Source organism: Trichomycterus rosablanca, chromosome 18 (assembly GCF_030014385.1).
Source record: "Trichomycterus rosablanca isolate fTriRos1 chromosome 18, fTriRos1.hap1, whole genome shotgun sequence".
Lineage (NCBI taxonomy): Eukaryota > Metazoa > Chordata > Actinopteri > Siluriformes > Trichomycteridae > Trichomycterus > Trichomycterus rosablanca.
The window spans coordinates 5,659,437-5,679,629 of NC_086005.1; the positions used below are offsets into that span (position 1 = coordinate 5,659,437).

Consider the following 20,193-nt stretch of genomic DNA (forward strand, 5'->3'; position numbering starts at 1 on the left):
TTTCTAATTGATGCCCTTTTGGATGTAGAACTAATTTTAAAGCAAGACTAACTGTAAAATATACTGTATCAGAAATTCATGACTGCATCTTTATGGCCTGCTTTTACACAATGCTTGGATAGTGAAGATTATGGAACACAAAGTCCTACCTGGTGCAGAACCTCCAGAGAAACAGGATAGTAGAGATTTTCCACGATGATCCGCAGCACAGGACTCTGTCCAGGCATCATGCTGCTGTCGCTGGCTGAAGCAGAATGTGTCATATTTCCAGAATGAACAGCATTGACGGCCTGCAGCGCTGCCTGGGTTCTCTGTGGGACATTTCACTACACTGTCAGTTCTAGCAGATTCTCTTCAAGCTTTAAGTTTAACCCCTTAAATACACAACACACTCACACCTCACCCCGGAGGTTTGCCACACACACACATCTCACCTCATGGCTATTAGGAAGTCAAGTCAAATTTATTTGTATAGCACTTTTATAATAGACGATGGACACTGTCTCAAAGCATCTTTGTGGACAGTGGGAGCTCAGTGGTTAAGGTCTTGGACTAGTAACTAGATTGTTGCCGGTTCAAGCCCCACCACTATAAAGTTTCCACTGTTGGTCCCCTGAGCAAGGCCCTTAACCCTCAATTGATCAATTTTTATTCTGTTATAATTGTACGTTAGTTTGTATACAATCATCTGCTTAATGCTGTGAAAGCAAATGTAACTTATTCCAAATTTCACGTAAAAAAACACCAATGAGCATGCCGAGGCCAATAGAGGAAAGGAAAAATATTAATAATATGTAATAACAATTAAACGTAAATATTAAAAGGAAGGAACCCTGAGAGGTCTATCAGGGCTCAAACCTCCTTGGGTTGCTTTAGATTAGATAAGAAAAGAAACAGATGCTTTAGAGGTAAAAGATAAGATACATTATTACAAAACATAAGTCAGGATCCTCACCCCTTGGTTGGGAAGGTTGTCGGTTTTTAGCTCTCTGTGGTTGGAGTATTGGATGTAGACGGGTTGATTACGGACATGTGGTGTAGCGGTGGTGTAATAGTTGACCATAGTGATAGCTGCTTCTTCAGAAGCCATTTCTATAAATGCCTAAAACAAGAGGAAACACATAATTTACACTTTATTTTAAAATAATAGCTTAAATTGAGCAAAATAACTGTGATAATTATTTCGTCTAATACCGTGACCCTCTGGGTGCACTCATATATTTAATATACATACTAAACAGCACACTTAGGAATCAGATACGACTGCAAACCTGAAACAACCCTCACTGTACTCGAAAAATAAAGAATCAAAGGCAAGGCACGTCTTTACAAATAGAAGCTTGTTATCTGAATACAGCACGGGGTTATGAACCTCTCTATCAGTAAGCGCTCTCACAAAGAGGAATTATTCAGACATGCTTAAGCAAGCTGTGTGAGAGTGATGGATACACAGCCAACAATAAAGCAGCTCTTTTGAAGCCCAATTAATGCATCAGCAGCTGCAGTAAGGAGAAACCACCATGAAGGATATGAAGGGTTTTTAAAGGTCTTGTTCAGCTTCTTTAGAGGTTTTTTAAGCAAGCCTTGATGTGTTTAAAAAAATTCACACCTCACATCACTGGCATTGCTAATAAGGTGTGGGTAAGAGAGGGAAAATTGTATCTGTATGCAAAGAAGCATTTAGTGTGTAACTGCAAAGTGGTTTTATAGTGGAAACTATTAAATATTCATAAATATCATCTTCATCATCATCATATGTTCAAATCAATCATGGTGCCAAGAGAATAACTGGCACACTGCAAGACACAGATAAAACGAAATATAAACTGACGAGTGACACGAAAAACAAAAATGTAATAATGAATAATTCTATTGTAATTAAAAACATTAAGGTTTTTCTTTTGTAGGTTTGCAGTAGGTTTAATAGATGTTGGTGCGTGTATGAGCATGAATGTGAGTAGTAGACACGCTTGTATTACTATGTTTTCCGTTTGGTCCTTTTTTTTTTTTTTTTTTTTAATTAATGCATTTTCTTCCATTTTCTCCCAATTCAGCATAGTCAATTTGTCTTCTGCTGCTGGGGATCCCTGTTTGCAGTTGAGGTGGGTATACTGCTGCTCACGCCTCAGATGACCCTTAGCAGCACGCCTCTTCCGATACATGTACAGCCCTCCTGTTCTCGCCCCTGCATTCTGCACAGGCGTCTCTTCCGCTAATCAGGGTCCTTACACAGCGTATGAAGACCCACCCACCCACACATAGTCCAGCCCCCACCCTGCAGATACAGTGGCCAATTAGTATCTGCTGCAGGCACTGCCAATTATGCCCGCTAGATGGCGCCCAGCCGACCGGTGGCAACACTAAGTTTCGAACCGGGGAGTTCAGAAACTCGGTGCTGGTGTGCAAGCGAAATATCCTGCTGCGCCACCTGGGCGCCACCATTTTGTTATTTTAACAGTTTTTTTTACTTAAATCTTTACTCTTCGTTATAAACGTCATGTATCTGCAGAAGTATTTGTCTTGTTTTACATTGTGAAATGAGAAGAAAATCAATAAATTAAAAGTAATTATATTGTAATTATGTTAAAATATATTTTTGCAAGACCTTTTCTAAAATATTATTAAGAATTTTTTTCCCATTCATCATTTTAATAAATTATTTGTTCATCTTAATATAAATGCTATGCTTTGATACTTGAGCCATTAGCTAAAAACCTTTTAACACAAGCTAATAATATTACATGTTAAATGAAATAATAATAATAAAATCTATTTCTGTGGTTAGTTCACAGTTACTAACCTGGTTTTTGCCCTTAAGCATCAACAGGTTGGTGACTTTGCCGAAGGGGATTCCTAATGAGATAACCTCTGCCTCGGAGACCTCGATGGGAACCTTACGCACGTGGAGGACACGAGAGGGGCCACAGGGGGTTCGGTCTCCTTTGTACGTTTTGCTCTCGTTGCCATTAGCTGCAAAAGAAAGATACAATTTATTAATAAAAAGACACCAATGTAAACCAATCTCACTGAATATGTGAACTTTCAGTGTCAAGAGAAGCTTAAATAATGTCAGTCTGAAGATCCATCCCCTCTATTTTTATGTATTTTATTGTTTTATTTAAGTATATTAGCAAATAATATATACGGAGTGACATGAAATAATAAAAATACTAAAACAAGGTTACAATGCAAATCTCATTTTCCTCCTGTTAAATGGGAGTGAGTGATGTAAGAGAGAGGAGATACATGTCAGGTTCACTGGCAGCTTTGCATATTTAAAAAAAATCTGAAAATAAAAATAAACAATATGTAAAACAAACAAATAGAAAAGAAAAAAAGACAAAAATAGAGAAGACATTCCAGCATTTAAAATGAAACCACCACATACATCAACACTGCCTCAAACTTACAAAGCTAATTAACGGTTGTATTTGCTGTGAGGACCATGAGAGATTTGCAGGCCAGTACCACACCCAGCAGGCAGCACCCCTGATGCTCACCAAAACAACAAGAAAAGCCTCTTACAGGATTATCAAGCTTATATAGTCTGGTAAACTCCAAACCTTGCCCATTGTGGGTAGACTGGAGTAGACCCATCTCCAGGGGCACATGACAGGCCAGTGGTGGGTTTTGTGCAGACAGACACTAACAGGAGTCTCGTCCTAACCAAGTGTAAATTTCATTATTTATTATGTTTCCAGCACCAACGATCAACTGGAAATTCAAAATAACGAGCAGTTTAAGACTTTAAAAATACTGAGAGTAAGAATACTGTGAGTTTAAAATACTGAGAGTAAGAATACTGTGAGTTTAAAATACTGAGAGTAAGGGTCTTTCACAAGGCTTCAACAGCGGCAGCTTCAATGTGAATGTTTAGTTCCATAAACACTGATCCATCACCACAAGATATCTACACAGTGAGGAATAAAGACTATTCAACCACTTTGTTCTTCTTATTTAAGTATTTCCTGGGCATATGTCCAAAAATATAAAATATTTTTGTTTATATATTTTCTCCCTTTTTCTCCTGACTTTTTAAGCGTATCCAATTACCCATTATGATTGCTCTCTACTGATGCCAATCCCAGCTCTGATAAAATGTAAAAAATGTAAAATGTAAATGAGAGCGAGACTGACACACGCCCCCTCAGACAGGTGTGCATTAGCCGACTGCATCTTTTCACCTGCACGAGGCGAGTTCATATGCGGATCAGCTTTGTGTACGGAGAGCCACACCCTGTTTAGCATTATTCCTCGACACTGTGCAGCCGCCATCAACCAGCCAGCAGAGATCGTAATTGCATCAGTTATAAGAAACCCGGTCCAGCTCCCACCCTGTATGAACAACAAGTCAACTGTTGTTCCTGTAGCCGCCCAGCCCAGCCTGATGGCAGAGCTGAGTTTCGAACCAACAAGTTCGAAATGTCAGCTCTGGTGTGCTGGTGTGTTTTACCACTGCTCCCAACTAAAAACATATATTTACAAAAGTATAAGTCAGGAAGTTGGCCTAGCCAAGTCAGCACCAATCATTTCTTTTTTGTTTTAAAACCCAGCTTAGATGGTTGTATATTTGTGGTTGCGCTCTTGTTGGACTTTATGCTCCCACCTCAATCCCTCACTGTCACAGTAGGAGCTGTTTTGAGGTATTTATGCTGTTAAGTGTTCTTTCTACAAACATGACAAGACAAATTATTACCAATAAGTTCTACCCAAAAATGTGGTTGCTTAAGGTCCTCTGATTTGTCTGAATGCTCATGTGCAAATTGTAGATTTGCATCTCTGTGCTTCTTTCTCGTAAAAGGAGTTTTGCCTCAGGTGGAGGAAACTGCGGTGCAGTCAGTGGCTTATTATTTTTGGTGTACATGTCTCAGAATCATAAACAAATAAGCAACCAGTATTACAGGAGAGGTTAAGCACTTGTTCAGGCTTTCTGCATTGCAGTTGAATGTAGATATTCCAGAATAAATTAGAAGCATATTAAGCAACTTGTCAGCTTTTATAAATTGTCTAATTATTTACTTATACACCGGGTGCTTAGGTGGAGCAGTGGTAAATTACACCTGCCCATTACCGCCAGGATCCAGGGTTTGAATACCCAGCGGTGCTATCGGCTGATCGTGCAGACATAATTGGCTATATCTGAGTTGGGATGGCCGAGGCCCCTGCGGTGGATCGGCATCCTGTTCCTGTTGCTGGGTTTGTTGCTGCATTGCGCCAAGCGGACCTGCTACTACCCTGACTGGCATAAAGCACTGGTGAAACATAAAAATGAAATTACTTATACACATTCAGCCACAGAAAGCCCTGCCACTATAAGACATTTTTTCATTCACTGACAGGACAAAAGTCTTGTCCCAATTGTCTAACATAATTTTGCATTATTGCACTCCAGTACCAGAGAAATTTCTTTTGTGTAGAAAAAAATCTCAAGTAACTCAAGTTTCCGATGCTGATGAGCAGGACAATCTGCTGACTGGTTTTGCATTTAACAAAAAAAGAGAAGGAAAATTCGGATGAAGCTAGATGCAAATTTAAAGAGGACTACACCCTACACACTACTTCCATGACATCACATGAAGGTAGTGATTTAAAAACATAGGGGAAAAAATGCAAAAAGAAAAAACAAAACGTCAAGCATCTCTCAAAATGTAGTGCAAAATCTGTTTTAGCTCGGCAGGCTGTTAAGATGCTGCAATACAGCAAATACAGTAAAATAAATCAGGTGGCATTTATACTTTGTCTGCTCTTGTTTTGTTTTTAAATTCAGTCCAACTATTAAGCTTTTTTTTTTTTTTTTTTTTTTTACAATATACTATAACATTTAAACCTTTGGTTGGTGTCAGCCGGTCATGCGTCAACACAGACGTGACTGGCTATGTCTGTGGTGGTGTGGCTGGGCAGCCTAGCCATTGGAAGGTGCACTTGTCAGTGTGCTCTCTGTGCCAGTAAGGAAGGAAATCTGGCATAAAAACGGTGCCAAATCAGACATGAGGACCAGAATGATCCACTATTGTGAGCCGTAACACTGACAAGGCCAAAAGAAAAACTGTAACATTGCAGGTAAATTAACAAGTAAGACATATAACCAGTAATTGTCAGCATTAAAAATATTACTGTTAAAGCAAGAAACCAACAAGAAGATTCATTAAAAAGTAGATGCACAGTGAAGCAGATCATCATCGTGTGCAACATGCAGAAAGATAACTGGCAGAGAAACCAGAGTCTTGGCTGGTAAATGAGCAGGAGCTGTTCTATTCTGAGAAACACATAGAAAACAGAGACAACAGCGTTCAAGTAAACAGGATATTATTGGTTATATCTGTCAAATCTGTAGCCTTCGACCGCTTTTGATTATTGGTTTGTTGACAATTGATTTTCTGATTTGCAGGCAGACACAGACTAAACAGAACAGAAATCACTGAATTACACAGCCAGAAGGGCTCGATGACACGGCTTAAAAGCCAATTGTTCATAGTAATAGATCTCTACACACACACACACACACACACACACACACACACACACACACACACACACACACACACACACACACACACACACACACACACACACACACACACACACACACACACACACACACACACACACACACACACACACACACACACACACACACACACACACACACACACACACAACGTTCTATTTCACTTTTATGAGAAGTGAGTCATTTTTCTCAGTCGTTGGACCCTCGCTGCTCCTGCAGACAGCCGTCCTGACACATCGCAGCGGGCGAGCCAACAGCCGACGGTCGGCCCAGCCTCCTTCCTTACAAGAATGACCTGGTGTTGCCATGGAAACCATACACATGACCTATCGAGGCATCTGGCTTGGGCATGGCAATTCATTTACTTTGTGCCATTAACAAATCTTATTGTGCGCTTAATGCGATTAGGGCATCCATCCCTCTGGATCAAATCTGCCACTGGCTTTTCAAGAGCAAAAAAAAAAAGAAGACCAACATGAACTCAATGACCGATATTCTTGGTATCAGATGGCATTGAATATGGCAGTGTTGTTTTTGTTTTCTTTTTAATATGAACCTTAGGAAGACTAAAATAGTTTGAATTTTTACATCTGTGCCAATAAAAATCACACAAAACAAACCCCCCCAAAAATTAATTTTTGCTTGCTTGGTGCAAATATGCTGGGATCCAGGTGGAAAGAATGAGTTCTTACGCATACACACACACTGGCATCCAATTATTATCGGATTTCAAGTGCTCAGGAAAAGAGCTTCTGTAGATAACTTACTTACTTCAGAGTGGTTGAGACCTAGAATCCAGCCCAGTAATTCAGCACACAAATCAGTAGATAACACAAGTGTCTTTTGCCTTACAACACCAGATTCACTGGTTGTTTGTCACCTTTGTGCATTTTTTGACTCAGTTTTGATTCAGGTTTGCTACAGGTTGCCTGGCTTCATGTGTAGGGTTGTTAGATTTTGGTCATGGCAAACTCGAGGACAGAGAGGACGACATTTTAGTGGGTTGACTTGTTTAAATCGAGCAAGTCAGTGCATGTAACTTAGCATATTAGGTTAGTTTTGGAATAAGTAAAAGTGGGGGCCATAATCGGACAGAAGAGGAAAATGTTTTAGCCTGACATTAACGGTAGTACATGAAAATCAGGGGAGTAAAGAAAGGAATAAAATATAGGATTTTACCACCCTGGTCGAGGTGTCAAAGCAATTCCAGAATAACACACACTCATCTCTTCACTCACACCCTGGGGACTGTTTTGATAAGCCATTTAATCTTAGGCATGTTTGTGGATAATGTTTTTATGAACTAATTCTGAACTTATTACACTCAATGACCAGGGAACAACAAGTAATAAAACCATGTTGCTATGTGGCACCTACGTTCTACGCATAAAGTTCTTTATAAACATTATTTAACTCAAACCACTAATTCTAGTTTATGTATGATCATGTATTCATTATATTTATTAACGAGCTAAACTATCAGAATCATGGTGGGTCTGCCTCACCCAGACACTGAACGCAAGTACACACTTGGATAGGGCATCAGGGTAATGCTCATAAACTGCCCATCTACTCTCGTAGCACTCGTAGCTCAAGGTAACACTCAAAGGTGTGATTCATGCTGCATTAGGCTTATATTAAAACTGGTTAAAAATCCTTTTTTTTATTTTACACTACTGACCTTTGCTCATTCATTGTAGGTAAACATGAATTCCTTTTACTAAAGCTCACACTTTGTTTGGTCTGTCCAAGCACCAAAGGTTTATTAGTCAATTTATAGCCTACTTGCTAAAGATATTACTACTGGACCTGAATGTTTATTGATCTAAAGTAAATATTACAGTAATGTCACTTAGTGGATTGATTCTGCCTTATTGTTGACAGTGTGGGTAACCGTGTTCATTTGACGACATCAACCTGACTTGTTTGAGGAAAACATTGAGTTTCCTGGTAGGAATTACAAGTGAAAGTGTGTTCTTATTCGAGTTTCTGACCTTCTATTCAGAGTTTCTGACAAACACAGCATTAAAGCAGACATTTTGCTTTCTGCATGGTGGTGGAAGTACTTGGAGGAAACTCCCACAGACACATGGAGAACCTTTTGTGTTCATTTCTTTAATTTTCTCTACAAATTTTACAAAGACCTTGTTGGTGTAAACATGACATTAGCAGAGCCTTCAGTGACTTTTGGCTTTGACTTTTAATACACCTTGGAATCCACAGTATGTGGTGGGTTATTACCATCCATCAGCTCCTCCCACATCAAAGATGTTGAAATACTGCCTGTCCTGAGACAATTCCCACTTTATAGAATTTACTTTTATCTTCTGTCACATGGGCCTGAGAGTAAAGCACACCTGGGACTGCTGGGTTCTGGTTCTAATCCCTGCCTAAGTGAGCTGAGACTTAATAAGGTTAGATGGGGCAGAAAACACCTCTTTACACCCTGTAGACACCATGAAGTGTGAACATGTGTGTCTAGACGTGTCCAAAGTAAAACAGGATCTTACAGTACATGGCAAATGCTAAACTAAGACATAAAAACGTTTCACACAATTTATTATCCACGCCAGAACTTCTAATCATGTGAAAGCAGTGCAAAGACAGTCTCACAATTTGACAGCAAAATTAATAATCAACAGTTTTACCTCGGAGTCATTTTGTGAAAATAAACTTTACAAGCAAAACATCACGTTGCTATGGATTCAGGTCATTAATCATAACAATACTGCTGTGTTGATGTCTGAAGGAGCAGTTCTGCACAGTACATCTTAAATAAAAAAAGCTACATTTATCAGTATGCAGATTATAGATTTATATATTACCTTCCAGCCGAATTAATCTATTAAAATAGGGGCAGTAAAGATTCTAAATTGGATGTTGTAACTTTTACTTTTGTGGTTTTACTGCTTATGAGAATTGGCTAACCTGCTAGAAACTAACTTCTTTGTGCTATTATGGGTTTTAAAAAGCCTGTAGGTGAAGTCACACTGTTTATAGCCAACTTTTACCACAGATCTAATTATCTAGATACTACAGCTGGCCCAGCAGGACAATGCAATAAAGGACCATTTCAGTCACAAGTAGACAAGCCCTAACTTTGTCATATTTACATTTGAACATAAGACAATTTTATTCAAAGCAACTTACAATTGTGACAATGTACAATACAAGCAGTAGAGGGTTAAAGGCTTTGCTCGAGGGTATGACAATAGGGCTTAAACTGGAGGGGTGTAGCTTTCCGATTACTAGTCCAGTACCTTAACTGCCAAGCTACCTTACTGCCCCATGATTACAGTGTTTACATTAATGTTCCTTTTCAAACTAGCCATTGTAATCCTGTCACACCTCTGACAAAAACAAGCTTTAAAAACCTCCTCCAATCTTATTTATTTATTAGGATTTTAACGTCATGTTTTACACTTTGGTTACGTTCATGACAGAAACGGTAGTTACTCATTACACAAGATTCATCAGTTCACAACTGTAATGTCAAACACAGTCATGGACAATCTTATATCTCCAATTCACTCATTTGCACGTCTTTGGACTGTAGGAGGAAACCCACGCATACACGAGGAGAACATGCAAACTCCACACAGAAAGGACCCGAACCGCTCCACCTGGAAATAGAACCAGGACCTTCTTGCTATCAGGCGACAGTGCTACCCACCGAGCCACTGTGCTGCCCACGTCCTCCAATCTAAACACCAATTTTTAATAATGTGGCTTGAATATAACCTCATAGCTGGGTGGAACACAAGCTCAACTCCAATAATTTTTAGTGTCAGAATTGGTCCCTCTAGCCAAAACTTAGCAATGCTTTCTGCACTAGAAACATGCCGTTTAATCAAATTAGGACATAACTTGTGCTCAAATTGCACCAAGAATGTTTAAACAACAAATAATTTGATAAACACACCAACATACACACACAAACACACACCCACACACCCACATACACACAGATTGAGATTTTATTGTGGAAGAATTTGTTGTTTCAGTACTAAATTGCCTGCAATCTTGTGGTTCCTAACAAGTCTTTTATAGCTTAAGAAAAAAAAAACATGTAACTGAGAAACAATTGAACCCACAGCTTTAGAAACAGATTTTCAGTGTAATATTTAAGAGGACCTGCTTCAGTGAGCCATCTGGATCTCATAAAAACTTAATCAGCACTTATTTTCAACAAGCAGGGCTAAAAGTGTACCACATAAAGTACCCTACATTGTCCATGACTAGCAAAAGCATGCTCAGACTGTCAAGGTAAGAGGAGAGAAATATCAGCTATTACAGTTATTTTTAACATCGTTTGTATCTGAACCACTACAATCAGTTTTCCAATCATGTTTCAAAACAGTGACCTTCTGTTTTTGTTGTGTCTGCATCTCAAGGCCTTCTCAAGGTCTTCTTCAGCTAAATAAGCTAAACACACGATCTTATTTTAACAGTTTCATGCCCTGTTGTTCATGTCATGATGTTAAGCCTGAAATAACCTTGAATATTGTGGCTGTATTTTATTTACTTTATTTTATTAGGATTTTAACGTCAGGTTTTACACACTTTAGTTACATTCATGACAGACACGGTTGTTACTCGTTACACAAGATTCATTAGTTCAAATCTTTAATGTCAAACACAGTCATGGCCAATTTTGTATCTCCAATTCACCTCACTTGAACGTCTTTGGACAGTGGGAGGAAACCGGAGCTCCCGGAGGAAACCCACACAGACATGGGGAGAACATGCAAACTCCACACAGAAAGGATCAGGACCGCTCCACCTGGGAATAGAACCCAGGACCTTCTTGCTGTGAGGCGACAAGTGATTTTAAACAGCTTTTGAAAAACAATTAGAAAAGGAAGCGATTAATCATTTTTCACACTCAAGTACAAACAGTGGGGTCGGGTCAGCTCATCTTGCCCCAGAATGCACCATTCAGCTCCTCAAATAACCACAGTCATAAAGCAAACAACCACAGTCATAAAGCAAACAACGTATCCACATGAACCACTGATCCCTGTCAGTCACATCATAACCACTGCTTACAAAACTCAGAAATAATGAGCAAAAACAGGATAATGGACATTTAAAAGAAAGAATTCAGAGTGTTTTGTATAAATGGTGCAATTAGGGGGAAAACCTCTGGTTTAGATTTTCCTCAAAAGCAACACAAGAGTGAAACAGAAACATACAGGAACTTTAACGCTCCTTACAGTGCAATCAACTCAATGCTTGATGAATAGTGATACAAAGCAAACTGATCTAATGTACTATTAAGTTCAATGCATCATCATCAATGCTACCTCTTAATGTTACGAAAACTTAATTTCCATTTTTTAAAGTACAAAAAAGAAACCAAAATTTCATCACATTGGCTGTAACATTATCAATAAACTTTCACTGTCTGCTTAAGCTTAGCATCAGCAGAGAAGAAAGATGTTCTATTGTTCCAGCATGACTGTGCCACTGTGCACCCAGCAAAGTCCATATAGAGGTGGTTTGACCTCAAGCCTTCTGAACTAATTTGGCGTAAAGTGGAATGCTGATTGCGAGTCAGGACTTCTTCAACATTAATGCCTGATATCACAACTGCTCTTTTTACTGAATAAACATAAAATCCCACTGGCTCTTTTAAAATTCTGTTGAAAGCCATTTCAGATACATGAAGGCTGTTATATCACTAGAAGGTCTGATGCTCGTGATCAGGTGTCTACATACGTTTGGCACCTAGTGTAGCAGAATGCAAAAGTAAACTGTACCTGTGGATGGACTGTGTGAATTGCTCATGGTAGTACAGCCACACGTGAATGCAGAAGCGGGAGGCTCTTCAGATGCCCACTGTAACACAAAGGAAAAGAAGGGTTTAATATGGCGAGTGGTTGTGTTTATAAACACACAATTTACAGCACAATGTTAACAATCAATGAGTCTGTCAGGCTTTGCTGGCAGGGTGCTGCTTCTTCTTTCATATGTTACATGTGTCATACTTCATATTCACCACGACTGCAACAGCTAATGAACAAAATCAATCCATTGTTTATTTCATGCTAACATGGCTGAATATGAAACTGCTGATTAAACCAAATCACAAATTCAATCCTAATTTGTATTTCTGTTCACTGCACACAACTGAGAAAATGGTACAATTAAAGTTCTACAAAGTAATTAGCATGTCTGCTGCAAATAAGAACCTGGCGCAGAAGCACAGTAAGTTTGTAATACAAACTGTAAAGAAACCAATCAATTAAAAAAAGAAACCTTGCTTAATGGTATAGCTGGTGTTATCATGTGGATAATAATTTAGGATGTAATTATTTATTTGTGGTAAACAGGAGTATAAATGCCGGTCTCAGCGGTGGCCTTGTCTGGTTGCTCTACAGACAACTGGTCGTGTCTAAGAGAAGAAAGGACGAGCGGGAAACTCCTGCTGTCCAGGCAAGGTACTGACAAGAGCAGTGGAGGAATTCTACAATGCAAGGGTGTCCATTTACATTTTCTGCATTTATCCAAAGCAACTTACATTACAGTTACAGTACACAGTCTGAGCAATTGAGAATTAAGGGCCCAACAGAAGCAACCTGGCAGTGGTGGGGCTTGAACCAGCAACCTTCTGATTGCTAGTCCATTACCTTAACCACTAGGCTACAGCTTGCCAATTTAAAGAGCATGTGGTGACCTCCCTGTCATGTTGGGCTCTCAGTGAGAATCCACCACTGGCTGGTATAAAAAAAGCATCATCAGGCCACGTAGCCTCACACGTGTTGAAGGAGATGGCAGGGGGATTACATGCAGCCAAATTGGGACAATGCAAAAAGGGGGAGGGGGGTCTCAGGATGCATTATAGAAAAATAAAAAAAACAAAATAAATAAATGTTTCAATGAGGGGTAATTAAAAAAAAAAACGATTTTTAAGCTTAAGCTGTGAAGATAAGCACATCTGTATCTATTCAACAAAAGCCTAATTAAATATTCTATGCATTTATGATTTAGCGGAATGAATTACAGCTGCATTTGCACTTCTGAAAGGATTCTCTTTGAGGTTATTATCAGGAGATAAAAGCGCGGAGATGTAGCATAACCGTTCATATTTAAATGCCACACTGTATTGCAAGAAGCTTTACAGAGTTCAGATGAAAACCTCAGGAAAAACAATCACTAGGAACTGAGACCTAAGAGACTCGAACAAACAAACAGAATAAATATTTAAAGAGGGAAAAAACACAAACAATAAAATGACAAACCAATAAAGAACCAGAAACAGAAAAAGAGGAAGCAAAGAACCCGTGGAGCATCAGGTCACTGTTCGGTCGCTCGAGTGAAATGAATAGCATTAATGAATCATGGAAACAAGACAGATGGTGTTATTTTATTAATGTGAAGTCCTGAATCTGCAGCATTATTGCTATGCATGATGGCGCTTAACAACTAACAAGCTAAAAAGGTCCGGCTTAAACCGGGCGAGACGGAGACAGAGTCGAGCGAGGACATTTTCCTCGGGTTCTTTTCCTTTTTCCACCAGGTGACGAATGAAGCAAAGGAAATGTGGTTAATTACACTGAGCCCTGGTTCTTATTCTTATCCAGCAGCTAAGAACAGCCTGACTCATCTTTAGCTTTTTTAGACAATATTCAAATCAGCCCAGACTCCATATAAATATGCAAAGAACAAAAAAAAGTCGAGCAGATCAGATCTCCTTACCCTTTCCAGCCGAGACCTTCCTGATGCCGTTTGACATCTTGTGTGCTAAGTAAAAAATGCATGATGGAGAAGAATACTGTGCTGTGCTGACCTGCTCGCTCAGATGGTAATAAAATCTCACGGACGGACGGACACACACGCCCGATTACGCACAGTCTGCATGGCAACCACCATATCCGCAAACATCCTGAGTGGGTCACACCTTTGAGGCAACTGCAAGTGTTCCCGCTTAACCCCGGCTTTTACACCAAGAGTAGTGATGGGGCCAAGCTGGTCTTCTTTCTCTTCACCCTCGTCAAATGATGTCTCTTAGATTTTTTATTTATTAGGATTTTAATGTCATGTTTTACACACTTTGGTTACAGTACATTCATGACAGAAACGGTAGTTACTGGTTACACAAGGTTCATCAATTCACAAGTCTTTAATGTCACGTCTTTGCAAGTGAGGTGGGAGGAAACCGGAGCTCCCAAAGCTCACGGAGGAAACCTACACCAACACGGGGAGAACATGCAAACTTCACACAAAAAGGACCCGGAACGCTCCGATTGGGGATTGAACCCAGGACCTTCTGGCTGTGAGGCGATAGTGCCACCCACTGATCCACCGTGCCGCCCTAAGTCTCTTAGACAGACTTAAATCATTTACATTTTCAGCATTTAGCGGACGCTTTTATCCAAAGCGACTTACAATTATGACTGAATACAATTTGAGCAATTGAGGGTTAAGGACCTTGCTCAGGGGCCCAACAGTGGTGGTGGTAAAGCTTGAACCGGCAACCTTATGATTACTAGTCCAGCATCTTAACCACTGAGCTACCACTGCCCACGTTAATAAGCAATCATGCTTATTAACTGATGCTCTCTCTTCCTGACTGGACCAAAGCCAGTTTTACAGCAGAAGTGAGGGGGTGTGGGCAGCTTCACTTTCAATTCTCATTATTGTGTAATTAAACTGCATCAAGCACGAGAATTTAAAGTGTTTTCTGTGTGCACATTTTATTTTCTTTAAATTAGTCTTTTAACTCGACGATATAAAAATTCTTCAGACTAAAATGCTTTGGATGTTTAAACAAAGCAAGAAAACACAAAACACAGTCAAAAGATCATTTCATTTATTATAGATAAGTTATCCAAGACCGACTGGCCCTGTGTGGAAATCACCTGACCCTTACTTACTCAATCAACAAATTATCCAAATGTAACTGGAATATGGGTTTCATTACCACAGACACGTTTAGGTTTGATTACGGCAGCTTTGTTACTTCTAACTGTGTAAAGTGAGCTTAAAGGTTTCAATAATTAGCACACAATGATACAATTAAAGAAAATTTAAGAAATAGCTATAGAAACACATGACAAGCCCAAATTATGTGGACACCTAACCATGAGCTTGTTGGATGTCTTCACTTGTCTGAGATGACTTTGAATTTGTCCCCATACAAGTCTGTTACATGAGAATTGCCAAATGACATTCCAATTAATCCCAGTGATGTTTGGTGGGGTTGGGTTCAGAGTTCTGTGCAGACTGCTGAAACTAGACCACCATCATCAGCCCATTTCTTTGTGGACATGGTATAATGCACAGGGCCACAGTCATCCAAACACAGCATTTCCCAAACTGTTACCAAAGTCAGAATTAAATACACACACACGCTTTTACCTGAACTCATTAATTATGGAGTGTGCTGTCATACTTTTAGTCATAGAGTGTATGTTGGTCTGTGGGGTTAGAAAGTCATTCTTCAATCTCTGGGACTCTAGCGAACCACACTTAGTGCCATTACCTCAAAATGGAGATAAGCTTGAACAGTAGTGATTTTTTTCCCCAAATGTGGCTGACTGACCAAAATATTTATTATAAAATAAAAGTTCTTCAAAAGCATGTCATTCAGGAATTTACAAAAGAAAAAAAGAAAAAAATGTAGCGTTCATAAACTTCTTGGCTGCTCTGGTGGTGCAGCGCCCAATTATGCTAGCCCAGCACTGCTGAGATCCAGGTTCGAATACCAGTAGTGCTATCGACCACCCAGGCCTATACACAGACATGACTGGCTACATCTGAGAAGAGAGCTACACAAAGCACTGTGATAGACTGGTGCCTCACACCCAGTGTTTTTTATTGGAACCAGACCTGCTGTGACCCTGACCAGGATGAAGCAGTTGAAATAATACAACCCGTTCTAACTTTTTTTTTTTTTTTTTTAAAAGGTAAGAACACAGACACCCAGGTGGCACAGCGGAATATTCCACTAGCACACCAGTGCCAAGATTGTGAACTCCACGGTTTGAAACTTGGCATTGCCACTGATCGACTGGGCACCATCTAGCGGGCATAATTGGCAGGGCCCACAGCAGACACGTTTCTGCTAGGGCGGGATGACCGGACTATGTGGGTGGGGTCTTCAAACACTGTGTAAGGACCCTGATTAGCAGATAGAGAGGCACCTATGCAGAATGCATGGGTGAAAAAGGGTTCCGCAAAGGGCTGCACATGGGTCGGAGGAGGCGTGAGCAGCAACGTACACACCTCGACTGCAATCAAGGATCCCCAGTAGCGGAAGACAGATTGAGAAGCAGATACTGCTGTATCCAGGTTTAAATCCCCTTGACAATAAACATACATTTTCATTTTTACATTTTAATTTTTTTATAAGTAATATAATCTAAAAAGAATAATTTGACACTGTTTAGGAAGGATTTAAGGTAATGAGGGATCAGTACAACAGGCTCTAACAGGCACCGCTAAAGATAATTTAATTGTACAGCGAGAGCAAGAGAGAAAACACAAGAGAGAGTGAGAAGGATCTGACGATCGGCCAAAATGGAGTTTTTTCCCCTCGTTAGAATCAAATTACGTCCAAGAAATCAAGCAGACAAGCTGCTCCCACCTGTTGTCTCTGATACTGGGTGTATTTCTGCCTGTCTCTGACAGCTACATATTAGAAACCCTTAGCAAAAATGACAATATTAAACCCACCTGGGAAGAAAAATAAATGAGGTTAATGCAAATATTATTATTTCATACCCTGAACAGAGAAATTCTTTAATTAACACGAGGCAGGGAAATGAAATCGGTTGTCAGAGATACCAGATCTAATAACATCAGTTTGCTATATTTTTTTAAACCGCTCATTAAAGCCAAGGTCGTGTCGCCAGAGGGTGTTGAACATCTTAAAGGAGACTGGAAGGGAAACATCTCAGGTCTGCTGAGCGTCCTGTATGATGCTACATGATTAAATGAAAGCTGATCTACACCAGGACATGATGGTGATGATGCTGTAGACTCCTGCACATCATCCACCAGCCTGACTGCAGATGGTTTAATCCTATAACACTGTGGGATGCTGCTGATTTAATGAGGAGAAGGAAATATCCATGGAAACAACAACAGGAAGTCACATTGTTTCCAAAAGCAGCTGCTTTCTTGTGGATTGATTTTCTGCCACAGTAATGACACGAGAAGCTGATTAGCTGAAGTATTTAAGTGGCAACAGAAATATAAAATAGTATTAAAATATTTTCTATCCTGTTTACATGTTAATAACATCACAGCTCACAAGACCAATAAAACTAAGTGAGAAAATAAAAAAATATTCACACACTCACCAAGTGTGTTACATTTATGGTCCTAGGTTTCATCATAACCTACACTTATTGTCTGTCACAAGTTCGGCATGCACTGCCCATCACCTCAAGGGTTTCCGCTGCGTTTTCTGGTTTGCTCCCATCTTTTTAGAACATGCCAGTAGGGGGATTTACTATTTTAGGTGAAAATAAGTGAACGTAACTGAACGAATGAGTAGGATCTGGTAAAGAAATTGAAAGGCTGTGTCTACAGCAAAGACAGATACTTGCAGGATCACACCAGAACACGACAGGGAATGTGGGGAGCCGCTGCCGTTCTTGCTTCTGGTTGAACACAATCTGGAAATGTTTGTGGCCAAATGTGTACTACAGCACTATCATTACTACACCAAGAACAGCTCTAGTTTAGTGTTGAGGCTCAGCTAAAAAAAAATTCAAAACACTAGTCTATGCAGAAAAAAACAGAACAACAAAAGAAAATTATCTTCTGTTCATTAAAGACTTACAAAAGGTCTTACAAAAGAATTACATTAATTCCCCCAATGTTTAATATTGCAGCACATTTGCTACTATTTATTATTATATTATTGCATTTTTCCCTTTTTCTCCCAATCTAGTCATATCCACTTACCCTGGTAATATCTCCTTTTGCAGAACCCTACCCTGGCCGAGGACGGCCATTCCTAACACACTCTGCCACGTGCAGGGATCAGTATTGTGTATGGAGACTTACGCACTGATCTCCATTATTCCCTGTCTGTAAAGTCGCCATCGACCAGCCAGTGGAGGCCGTATTTGCAGCAGCCCCAGCAGACGTTAGCCAATCATGTCTGTGCCTATGTGGCTGGCCAGTAGCAGAGCTGAGATTGTCTCATGAGGCTTAGCATGACTCTCCAGATGTATGTCTGTCTGTGGGAATCCACCACTGGCTGCTGACTGCACATGTCGCGGTAGGCAGATGCAAGTCTAAGGGCACATTTATGAGAAGCGGCAAAACCGTGAGGACCAGGGCTTGGTTCAGCGCTTGGCTTGAGTGGTGCGGCAAAACGTCATAAGTGCACCACGACACGAATATGCATTTGTGTAAAATAACACTCAAATCCACTCTAAAAGCTCCACATGTATCTGTGTTTAGCTGTTTTTACCAACTGTTTCACTTTTAAACTTGTGTTATAGCTCAATGTGATGAGAAATTGTGAGAATCAGCTTTTCCAAAAGTGTAAAACACTTATTAAAAAAAACTTAAACGAGGTTTATTGTACAGTACTAAAAGAACGACACAGAAACACCAAACCTCTCTTAATTACAAAATTAGACATCACAAAAACAGAAAACGAAAATTCACTATTGCATGTCACCCTAGATAGACAGACAGACAGACAGACAGACACAGACAGACAGACAGACAGACAGATACTTTATTGATCCCAAAGGAAATTAAATAAAATACACAAAATACACACTAAACACACTATAGAACAGATAAAATTGCACTAATAGGCACCGTGAACACAGAGCTACCGAGAAGGCTGCCACTCACCCTGTCTGAAGCGATCAGATACATAAACGTCTAATCTGTATTCCAAGGAAGTCAGTTGTGAGATTTAATACATTAATTCATTTATTGTCTATTTTACCACCACTTTTTACTTTATCCTGGTCAGGGTTGCTGTGGGTGTGATTCGATGCAGGAATCACCCAATACATAAACCATAACAAGCAGACAAGAAAAACATCCAGGAGCATTTTACAACTGCATTGCCATTAAAAAAGAGGAAAAAAACACAACAAGCTAAATGCTGATTTGCACATTTGTACACATCAAGTTAGTTTAAACCCAGAAGTCAATTTCTTCCATGAATTTGAGGGGACGTTTTTATGAACCCATGATAAAACATAATTTATTCTGAGCTCATCATTGCACTCAGACTGAATTTGCTCTCACTGGTTGGAAATCAATCATGCTGAAGGCTGTAAATACCCAAGAGCTGACTGATAGTAAAAAACTACTATCTGCCAAGAAAGACACAAATATTATCAAACTGACAGCTAGCAAATCAATACCTGGGTCTCGGAGCTCCCCGGCTATTTCTTTAACATGTCGTGGGCAGGCCTGGTTAGCCAGGCATCGTTCCACTATAACATCTTCAATCAGGGCAAATTGGAGAGTAAATTTGTGTGACAGCATGTGAACTGGATGTGTGCCAGGCAGAAATGATATTTTAGCCTCATCAGAGTCCTCGTGGGTCGGCTCATCTAAGACAACCAAAACAAAACAAGCCCGGAGAATTATTGCCTGACCACCCGGTGAGGGCAGAAGGCAGCGCGGCAGAGGAAAGGAAAGCAAAAGAAAAAAGACTCTCTGCCGAACAGATGCTGTGTAACGCTGTAATGATG

At 39.9% G+C, this 20,193-nt stretch overlaps 1 protein-coding gene across 3 annotated transcripts in view; it reads right to left on the reverse strand.

Annotated features, from left to right (window-relative positions):
- The window catches only part of ptbp3 (polypyrimidine tract binding protein 3), a 69,390-nt gene that overhangs the window by 18,608 nt on the left and 30,589 nt on the right, over positions 1-20,193 (reverse strand). For all 3 annotated transcript variants that reach the window (XM_063013910.1, XM_063013909.1, XM_063013911.1), the window contains exons 2-5: positions 12,271-12,349; positions 2,801-2,970; positions 956-1,102; positions 150-311 (exon numbers count right to left, since the gene is read on the reverse strand). In XM_063013910.1, coding sequence (XP_062869980.1) covers positions 150-311; positions 956-1,102; positions 2,801-2,970; positions 12,271-12,298 — 507 coding nt within the window. In that variant the 5' untranslated portion in view covers positions 12,299-12,349. The remainder of the gene's footprint in view (positions 1-149; positions 312-955; positions 1,103-2,800; positions 2,971-12,270; positions 12,350-20,193) is intronic.